The 11,055-nt window shown below is 38.9% G+C and overlaps 1 protein-coding gene across 3 annotated transcripts in view; it reads left to right on the forward strand.

Moving 5' to 3' along the window:
• Nucleotides 1-2,478: 2,478 nt before the first annotated feature.
• The window catches only part of copz2 (COPI coat complex subunit zeta 2), a 10,804-nt gene continuing 2,227 nt past the window's right edge, over nucleotides 2,479-11,055 (forward strand). The window contains exons 1-8 of one of the 3 annotated variants that reach the window (XM_053613438.1): nucleotides 2,479-2,646; nucleotides 3,945-4,013; nucleotides 4,369-4,453; nucleotides 5,601-5,692; nucleotides 5,803-5,858; nucleotides 6,530-6,607; nucleotides 6,948-6,999; nucleotides 7,474-7,657. In XM_053613438.1, coding sequence (XP_053469413.1) covers nucleotides 2,629-2,646; nucleotides 3,945-4,013; nucleotides 4,369-4,453; nucleotides 5,601-5,692; nucleotides 5,803-5,858; nucleotides 6,530-6,607; nucleotides 6,948-6,999; nucleotides 7,474-7,563 — 540 coding nt within the window. In that variant the 5' untranslated portion in view covers nucleotides 2,479-2,628 and the 3' untranslated portion in view covers nucleotides 7,564-7,657. Of the gene's footprint in view, nucleotides 2,647-3,944; nucleotides 4,014-4,368; nucleotides 4,454-5,600; nucleotides 5,693-5,802; nucleotides 5,859-6,529; nucleotides 6,608-6,947; nucleotides 7,000-7,473; nucleotides 7,658-11,055 lie in introns of those variants that run through there. The other 2 variants (XM_053613429.1, XM_053613446.1) reach the window with 2 other exon arrangements.

Here is an 11,055-nt window from a genome sequence, read left to right on the forward strand (position 1 = left end):
CTAGAAAACATATACCAATATGTCATGAGGAACTGACAACATTATAGGACAAACAAGAAAAGTGTTCAGAGATGACCGTTGCACTCTCTCCCGCCACTGTTAGGGAAGATGTTGATCTTCCAGAGCCCTGAAAAAGTGCATGATGGCTGGTAGCAGTACTGCAGACTTCCTGAGAGTTAAGCTCAAAATAATGCCCAACAGGAGGAGATGCTCCTTTTCAGTGGCATGTTATGGTCTCCTTCATGGAATCCTGCAAAGTCGATTGATTTATTTACAAAATTAAGTAATATCATTTGCACTTCAGTAGGAAACCTGAGTTCAGCCATAAGGTCACCCTGAGTCATCTAGCCACCAATGACTGCACTTTGAGCTTCATACTAGAGCATACAGTCCTCTCATTCTTTTTGCTAAAGTGATCACCTGTAAAAAGTTTAGTTAATTTTTAGCGACCTTCATTTCAGATTGTTATTCTGCACAGGCTCATAATAAAAGACTTTAAAGGACTCTAGCACAAGCATCCCACATAGGACTCTGGAGGAATATTGCAGGATGTAGGTGCCTTACTTCTTTCAAGAAGGTTGGGAAAAAAATTGTGAGCCCCCAGAGAGATGCCATGATTTGTGCAATGGCTGCCACATATGCCTTTCTTATAAATAGGAATTTGCTGCTGTCTAGCAATTCCTGAAGTATTTTGTTATTTCGTGTCCAAAGTGTCCGTAGTGTATGAATGGGTGTGTGAGTGTGTATGTGATTGTGCCCTGCGATGGACTGGCACTCTGTCCAGGGTGTACCCCGCCTTGTGCCCGATGCTCCCTGGGATAGGCTCCAGGTTCCCCATGACCCTGAAAAGGAGTAAGCAGTAGAAGATGGATGGATGGATGGTAATAAAACAGATCCAGTCGATAAGGTGCATACCATTTTGGGAACAGCTTCCACCCAAGGACAGCTGGTTGTACTAGAGGCTCTTTCATTGCTGAGGATGCCAAATCTCTCCATCCATTTGGGATAGCAGGGGGAGGAAGACATCAGGACACCAGAATCAGAAACATATGAGGAAAGGAATACAATGGTGAGGCCATCCACCCTGTCCCAGCATCCTGTCCAGCTTCGCTAAGGAGAACCACAGTCTGCAATGTGTTAACTTTGAGCATTGACAAACAAATCCACCTGCATGTTACATCTTTCAGAAAAGATAAGGGAGGCATTTCAAGTGACTCTCTCTCTCTCTCTCTCTCTCTCTCTCTGATGTGGTATCCTCTTGTTAGGAAAGCCTTGTATCTGGTGAGCAAACTACCCCTCCTATTGAGAGGAGCATACATCGCTGTGGCATTTGGGATCCTGTTGCAGGTCTTCTAGTTGTGATACAATAATTATGTGCCTTTTAACATTAAATGCAACGTTAAAAGCCTTTAAGTATTTGTAGGCCAGCCTTTTCTCTATGTTCATTTGGAAGTGTCTAAGCTATGTTTAGTTAAAAGTGATTGGTAAGTTATAAGTAATGCAGTCAATCTTCCTATAACTGCTATATACATTCCGGGAGCAGGTGACGAAAACTACACAGTATGGACACTACATGTTTGGCTAAATAAAGAGCTTGAAAACAAGCGCGGGGGGACACGGTGGCTAGTGGTTAGCATTCTTGCCTCGTACCTCTGGAGCTAGGGGTTAGAATTCCATCTCTGCCCTGTGTTCGTGTAGTTTGCATGTTCTCCCTGTGCTTTCAGGGTTTCCTCTGGGTGCTCCAGTTTTCCTTCCCTAGTCTGAAGACATGCACTGTAGGCTGACTAGCAATTCCAGATTGTCCATAGTGTGTGAATGGGTGTGCAGTTGTGTTCTGAAATGGGTTGGCAACCCATCCAGGGTGTCCCCAGCCTTGTGCATTGAGTTCCATGGGATAGGATAAGCGGGATAGGAAATGGATTGGAATATGAGCACATCTATCTGAGCACATCTATCCCCCTATCTGGACAAGTCACTGTATTGGGGCTGGGGTCTATTTTTTTGTGTTCTGTAGTCACCGCAGAATCCTCTGTCTCACTTTTTTTTCTACATTTAACACTTCAACATAGACATTTAAAGCATAAACCTGTGATTATAACTATTTTTTAAATACTGTAATATTAAAGTGCAAAGATACATTGGCGTGTATCAGTATTTATTAAAGCACTCTACATTTGTCAAGCACTGAGTTTACTCAACTACAGCGATATTTTAAAATAACCATTAATATGTTGCTAAGTCAAAAATGCTCATATGGTAACAGTATCAACAAATCCCTAGCCTCACGTAAATTAATCTCCATTAACGTGCAACTGCCGCCATTCCGTTTCTGTGACGGAGTGATACGGAACCAGATTAAAAGGGAGTCGAGAGCCAAAATGGCGGCGAATAGAACACAGTTTGGCTTCCGTTTTAGGTCGCCACCTTTAGCTCCGCACACTTCCGTACTAAACCTTATCATACGCAGTGTAATACCTATTAGAGCCCACTGTTTAGTAGTTTAGTACGCAGGGTGCATTTAGCCATTTTAAAAGCGGATTTGCTCCACCCTCTGTATGAGTCAGAGATTTTTACGAGTGCTCCAGTAGTGACAGCTCAAAGCTGTCCACGTCAACACTAAACACCACCATGGACTCCGTGGCTCTGGTAAGCTATCTGAGCTTTTCTGTTTTCTTTTTCTTATTTGTGTTCAGTGTTGCAGTGAAAGACTCGACGCACTTGTTGATTAGGATAAATTGTTGACTGGATAAATAATGTTCTCCTCGATTGTCTTAACACAATACTTTGCTCTTGATGTGGTTCAAAAGCTATCGTGCTAACACGAGTATTTTTTTTTTAAAAGACCTGTAGCTGATCATATGATCCAGCTGGATATTTGAGGAGTTTATATCCGTCGAAAATGTGTGCTTTGAGAAATGAAATATATGCAATGCCATGACCCTTTGCAGTGTAAATACGTGGATCAGCAGGCGAGTGTAACAGATGTTACTTCTCCTGTAATGGCAGAGCAAAAAAAAAAAAAAAAAAAAAAAAAAGGTATATCAATAATAACAGTGAAAATACTACAATAGGCTATAATTGCACATAATAAAAAGCTGTGTTTCTTGTGTGATGTGCTTGATTTAAGCAGTTGCATAAAGTTGTAAGTGCAGCAGTGTTGTGGAGTTAAAGTGAACGCTGCGCTGTGTGCGCACTGCCTGGTGGGATGCGGGTGCCACGTCCTCTGTTATGGAGCGCCTCAGCAGCACAGCAGTCTAATTCATTCCACAGGTGGATCTCTTCACTGTGTCTTTTCAGAGCTGGGAGACGATTTTCCTTGCTGATTCCCCCCCCCCCCCCTTTTTATCCTTTTGCACTAATTGACACTCAAACAGCTGCATATCCACACACCACTGCTATGATTATTCATATTTTATTATGAACGAATATCCAAACACAGCTATAACAGTGGCCTGTAAGCTTGCTGTTGTTTGTCTTTATTGAAATATGCATTTTCAGCCAAGTGCGCACACTTCCAAATGCGTTTAGGAATTAAGGGCAGTGATCCGGGTGTCGAGCGTCTTTCTTGCGCTTTTTGAGATACTCCTGAAACTTCATGACATCATGACATCATTGACTCTTTTACTCTTCCAGTAAAAGTGACCGTTTCGGTTTTCCTGCAGCCACCATTTCACCAACATCAGTCCTCCGGGCCCAAGTTCTGTGGTACACTCCGACTCTGGATCAGTGGCAGTCAGTGCATAACAGAACTTTGGTCCGGAGAGATTATGCAGTTTGAAAAAGAAGAGTTCTGGACCAGCAACTCCTGCATGCTTCTATAACCTAATTAATTGTATTGTCTGTATTAATTGATGTTTCCAGATAATATGTACTAAAAAGTGGGGGGGGGGGACTATAGAACATTGTTTAAGTAAGACTTTTTTTTTTTTTTTTTAAATACACAGGGGCCTTCGTTGTACACCGTTAAGGCAGTCTTCATCTTGGATAATGACGGAAACCGACTTCTTTCAAAGGTGAGTGGCACATTTTTTCTGCTTATTGTACTTTATTCCCAGCTTTACTTTATGTTGAAGAACTCGGTTATAAAAAAAAAAAAACATTGTAATGCTCATTCCGTAACTGAGTTCTGTTGCTGTCCTGTTTCTTATGATGGATAAAAGTCAAATGAATATGAACCTCACCTTAACAGAAATGATTGTAAGGTGTGAGGCTTAATCTCGATCACACCAGACATACTCCACCCAATGAGCAACATTTACTATAAAGTTGATAAGTTGATCCAATGAATAGGATTGTTGTTTGAGTTGTTTATAATTGGGTTATTTTGTGCTGTTCTTGTGTAAAAATGTGACTATTTTGTTCTTTCAGTACTATGACACAGAGCTGTATCCCTCTATGAAGGAGCAGAAGAATTTCGAGAAGAACGTCTTCAACAAAACACATAAAGCAGACAGTAGGTTTCTCAGGTTTCTGTTTGTATTTGAGAAGGTGTGTGAGGGGAAAAAGATCATATTGACCGTATAAACTATCAGTTAAGGTTAAGAGCATAGAGTATTGAGAGTAGGTAAATACTGATGTGGTAAGTAAAAGTATAGTGAGTATAATAGGCATTTCCTGGGTTGTGTTTAAAATGGCATTTTAAATATTTCACTTTAGGATCTATTTTGGTGTCCTTTTTTTGCTTTCTGAACCTATACCTTAAATAATAAACATCATGTTGGCTTACTTCCTCAAAGTGTCTTCAGTTATAATGTAGTAACATGAAAGGGCAAGACCATTTTAACGGTCAAGGTTCCTTGGATGGTCCTACATAGAACCTTTTAAGGTTTTTCCCTAAGGCAGAAAGGGAATGTCTTCTAGAGTTAAATCCTGACGACATTTATATTCTTCACTGTCCCTAACTAAAACCTTTACAATGTTGGACAGTTTATTTTAGTTTACTGGTTAACCCCATGATGAGTATGAACTTTATTTGAAACGTTGTAGATTAAAAAAAATCTAAGATAATATTATAATAATAATAATAATAATAATAATAATAATAATAAATTATTTATTTTTATTACAGATTTCTAAAATTAATGATTTTCAAAATGTCTACAACGTGTACCAACAAAGTCTCATTGTTATTAGAAACCACACCATGTCCCTTTCACAGCTGTATCTCGGATTACTTAACAACAGGGCAGGGACAACAGTATTTTATCCACTCTCAGCTGTTTCTGTCTGGGTTATGAATGAAACACGCATACAATAGAAAGTTCCCCTGTGGCCTATGGGGTGATACTGTGGGATATTGTACTGCTAACCCGCTCTCTTGTTCTCCCCCTTACATTAGACCCTTATGTCATGGTTATAATGCATGACCCACATGTATACGGCTCCATTTTTTTTTTCTCAAATAAATGAAATTGAATAGTGACTCACTGACAGTGTTTCTCGGGGTTGTTACTTAGCGAGTTTGAATCCTTTATTTTTTATGTCAGTCCTCAGGCCAGATCTCTCTCTCTCTCTGTGTGTGTGGGGTCTCAAATTGTCCTGTGGAATTATAAAGTTATTGAATAACAGCCAGAGCTTCTTCCCTCCTTATGACCTTTCAGATGAAATAGCCTTCCTGGAGGGCATGACTATAGTGTACAAGAGCAGCATAGACCTGTTCTTCTATGTTGTGGGCAGTGCACAGGAGAATGAGGTGAGCCTTTCTATACAACACAAGTACTCTATGTACCTTGTCATGTACCCTAGATGTCAAATGGAAAATCGGATCAATTCTAACATGTGCATCTCTCTCATTTTGCACAGCTGATGTTGATGGCAGTGTTGAATTGTCTGTTTGAGTCTCTCAATCAGATCTTGAGGTTTGTTCACATTAATCACACGATTCACTTCGACTGTACAGTTGTACCCAAAACAAAAGTTCTTAGTCTACCACGAATGTTTGTATTTATGAAAATCTATTACAATTAGGATGCTCACATCATGTCAAGCCTCTGATTTACTACTGAATTACTTAATACAAAGTCAAACTCATAAGTACCGGTTTGGAACTCAGAAATGTCTGAAACCTCCAGTTTAACAATGTGTGACATACGTTAGTGGCAGAGACGAAACTAATGTCAGGATTAAACATTGTAAACATCTAGATATCTAGATATTCCTTAGATATTCCCTGATGTCTGAATTGAATCTCTCAGCTCATACATACCACAACATGATGTCATAAAAACAAACAAACAAAACAGGTGAATAGTTTATAAACAGGATATTCAGATACATTTAATTTTTTCATGACAATTTCTTAAACAGCTAAAAAAAAAAAAAAAAAGCCTGATATCTTACATGAAATAATAAATGATTGGTATTTATTATATAATAATACAATCGTGAATTAGACTCTGCATTGTTTTTTGAAAACTGGTCCTCAGACGCTTGTAGCTTCTTGTTCAGGTTCATAAAACTTTAATTCATTCAGCAAAATGTAACAGGATCTAAAAATGTATAAAATAAGTAAGTCTACCCTCTCATTTAGGAAAAATGTGGAGAAAAGAAGTCTGCTGGATAATTTGGATGGAGCCTTTCTGGTGGTGGATGAGATCATTGATGGAGGGTGAGAACGTAACACGGACAGCACACTGCATGATACAATATTGTTTAATCATTAATGTGAAAATTTAAATTTTCTGTACAGATACTGTAGAAGTTAGCTTTCTTAGGGGTTGTAGTAAATTGTGGCATTGGTGCAATTAAAAAAAATAATTTTGGAGAATACTTAATACATTGACATATCACACACACACACACACACACAATTGTTGTAATGTATTGTAAGCCATATCACTGGTGCAATATGTAGCAGTATAATGAACGTATACAATCACTAAGACAGTAATTCAGCAAGTTCTTTTCTCATGCATGGCCTCTGATTCCTCGCTGGTCTTGGTTGACAGGGTGATCCTGGAGAGCGACCCGCAACAGGTAGTCGAGAAGGTCAACTACAGGGTAAGAGCACTAACACAGTGAGGAAAGCAAACACATTTAACAAGCAAAAGTCAACATGGCCACTGCAGGCTCTGTGTGACGTAATGGCAAAAGCGGACAAATCATACTGAGCTTGTGCTGTCTGCTCCTGTTTAGTGAATCTGTTTTTACAAGGTGGACTTCTTGGTCCGGGGGTCTTCATGGGATTTGGGTTTAGTAATTATTTGGTCAGCCCTTGTTGAAGGGAATGTTGCAGATTGATGAAAACGTGATTGTGCTGCATGCCTTTTAGGCTACACTGATTATCTACGTACTTGAATTATTAATACGTGAAATAATATATAATGCTGTAATCCATGTTGTATGCACACACACTGTTTCACATGGTGATGTGTGTGTGTGTGTGTGTGTGTGTGTGTGTGTGTGTGTGTGTGTGTGTGTGTGTGTGTGTGTATATATATATATATATATATATTTACTCCTCTACCTTGGCAGTGTGTGTCAGAGCAAGCTTTTGGCTTTGTCCTGATCGATTACATCACTGGTAACATGGAGGGCCAGGCACAGACGAGTCAACCTTTTTAACTCGCACAGAAAGGACGCTCTTCCTCTCCACCTCCTTCTCACAGTAAAGAGAGAGGAATGGAGTAAACAGCAGGGGGGGGGAGAGAGGATATAGGCAAGTAACTGCATGGAGTGGATAAGTGTGTTCTCTTTCTGAAGCAGGAACAACACTTCACAGGAGTGTGTAGGGCCTAGTACGTAGTGGGGTGTAACGATACACTCTGGTTATGATTCAATTTACGATACTGTATTCACATTTTGATTCGATTCTCAGAAAATTTGAACAAAATATTTCTATATAATAAACAATGCAAAATAATGTGCATTTTGGTCTGTATAAAACGAAATCAATAAAAAATGGCTACAAACAGAGGTTTAATATTGTAAACAAAATGCACTACAGCTTCACCAGATATTAAAAATCAATAATTAAATGTATAAATTCTCGCAAATTTTGATTAAATAAACAAAGTGTCCGACCCCGAGGACTTGATCGACTGGCACATAATGATCTCCATATCAGAAATAGAGTTGCAAAGCCAGCTAAAATGGCCGATTTCCTCCGCAGAGGTGCGGGGATGGTGTTTGAAAGTACTGAAGAGCTCATTTTAAACGTTATAACATGATCCTGTACAATCCCAATTCCTCAAGGTTGGAACAGTATGGAAAATGCAAAAAGAGACCTTTTGAAAATTCAGTTCATCCTGTACTATATTGAAAACACATTATTAACACATTATTTGATTTTTTTTTTTTTTTTTACTTTGTAAATTTAATTTGTTTTTGAAAATATAAATTCATTTCAAATCTGATGACTGCAACACACTCCAAAATCTGGGACAGTCGACTGTTTACCACTGTGTACCATTATCTTTTCTTTTAATAACTCTTATTAAGAGTTTGGGGACTGAAGACACCAGTTGGTTAAGTTTAGCAAATGGGATTTTCCCCCATTCAACCATTATGCAGTTCTTCAGCAGTGCAACTGTACAGGGCCTTCATTGCCTTATTCTGCGCTTCATAATGTGCCACACATTCTCAGTCGGTGACGGATCAGGACTGCAGGCAGGCCATGCTAGCACCCGCACTCTCTGCTCACGAAGCCGTACGCTTGTAATCCGGACAGAATGTGGTTTGGTATTGTCCTGCTCTGGATGGCAGCATATGTTGCTCCAAAATGTGTACATATCTTTCTGCATTAATAGTTCCCTCACAGATGTACAAGTTACCCATGCCATGGGCACTGACACACCTCCATACCATGACAGATGCTAGTTTTTGGACCTGACGCTGATAATAGCTTGGATGGACCTTTTCCTCTTTGGCCCGGAGAACACGATGGCTGTTTTGTCCAAAAACTATTTGAAATGTTGACTCATCTGACCACAAAACACGATTCCACTGTGCTACTGTCCATCTCAGATAAGACCGAACCCGGAGAAGTCGGCGGTGCTTTTGGACAGTGTTGATGTATGGCTTCTGATTAGCATAATAAAGCCTTAACTTGCATCTGTGGATGCAGCGGCGAATGGTGTCGACTGACAAATATTTACCAAAATATTCCCGAGTCCATGTCAGGATCTCCATTACAGACTCATGACTGTTTTTAACACTGTGACGTCTGAGGGATCGGCGATCACACACATTCAGAAGTGGTTTTCGGCCTTGCCCTTTACGCACCAAGATTTGACCGGATTCCTTGAATCTTTTAATTATATTGTGCACTGTAGAAGTTGAAATGTCCAGAATCCTACTGATTTGTGTTTGGGGAATGTTGTTCTCAAAGTGTTGGATTATTCTCTGACTCATCTGTTGGCAGATTGAGTCTCGACCCATCCTTGCTCTTGAAGGACTAGGCCTTTTTTTTTTTTGGATGCTCCTTATATACTATGATTAGATGATTGCCTCACCTGTTTAACATCATCTTATTTCAACTTGTCACATCGTTATTAGTCCTAAATTGCTCCTGTCCCAAATTTTTTGGAACGTGTTGCATGTATCAATTTCAAAATAACATTTCCAAAAAAAACCCCAACTATGCAGTTGATTAGGTGAAACATCAAATACCTTGTCTTTATACGTTTTTTTGTTTAAATACAAGTCAAAATACATTTACAAATCACTCCTTTTTGTTTTTATTAGCATTTTCCATACTGTCCCAACTTCTTTGGAATTGGGGTTGTGACAGTATAACGTATAATCCGTGTTGGTCGTTGCAACCCAAAGATATCAGACTCGGTCACTTCTGAAATTCAAATTATTCCCGTTTTGTAACTGGAATCTCTTAGGTTTGCTATGAAGGAACATGATCACGTGACCGGCGTGCTCTCTATATCTCTCTCTATGGGTTGCGCAGATTGGGACCTCTGGTGTTCAAACAGTGCAATTGCATTACATGCATATTTAATAGAATGTTGATACTGCACATTTCCGTGATGCGCATCGTCACATTTTTGCATTGCAATGCATCGTGTCATGATGTATTGTTACACCCCTAGCATGTAGTGATGTATACATATTTGCAAACTTACCCTGACCCAGTCAAATTACTCATGTGTCATTACCTCCGATTGCATAATAGTTCTCAGAAGTCACTGTTTGTCTGTATGGTGTGGATTTTATTTTATTTTAATAACTCTTTGTAGTGCTCTTACTTGGATCTTTGTTTTTGATATCTTAAGTTTGATTAATTATATATGCATAAATCTGCCTGCTCATTGCATATTAATCTTTATAATGAACATGTCATCTTCAGTGGTGTCAAATTTATTCCTAATGAAATTGCCATTATTATTATTATTATTATTATTATTATTATTATTTATTTATTTATTTATTTATTTTTTTATTATTATTATTTTTTTTTACCTTTTAAAATTTTCAGCGATTTCGTAGTTCTTTTAATGGTTTCCATTACCTACAATGCCATTCACCTACCTGCTCATAGTGGTGCCAGTGGGATTTACTTCATCTCTCCCTAAAGAGAGTAATGTAGCAGCATTTTAATCCTTTATTATGTCCTGCTTTTTCTGTACACTCCAATAAAGTTCCAGATTTTCAACTTTCATGCCAATACCACCGTCAACGACATTGTGCCGGTTATCTCACAGATCGCTAACCAGCCTAGTCGAGTCTCTGCCATAACTCTGTGCAACTGCATCATATAGCCGCACTGTTCTTCAACTTTGAGTCCAACGTTTGCTGCCTTCACTACTTCTACATTGGATTTAATATGACCTTGAACATCGCTGTACATCTGATTGTTATTCCTTATGTTTGTGATCACTGATTTCTTGTATGAAATGCTGCTGTAACTGGGCTAGCTGTGACATAAGAGTGACAGAAGACCAGTAACTTCTCCACAAGTTTTCCTTTTAAGTTCATCCAAATTAATAATGGTTCAAATGACAGTTCTAACTTGCAAAGACATAAAAGTCAAAAAGAATTCAAATTAATCTCTTTATAAAATGATGTCTTCTGGTTTGAACACTTGTTGCCTGTGTGTCGTGTGTA

The sequence above is a fragment of the Ictalurus furcatus genome, chromosome 2, assembly GCF_023375685.1.
Source record: "Ictalurus furcatus strain D&B chromosome 2, Billie_1.0, whole genome shotgun sequence".
NCBI lineage: Eukaryota > Metazoa > Chordata > Actinopteri > Siluriformes > Ictaluridae > Ictalurus > Ictalurus furcatus.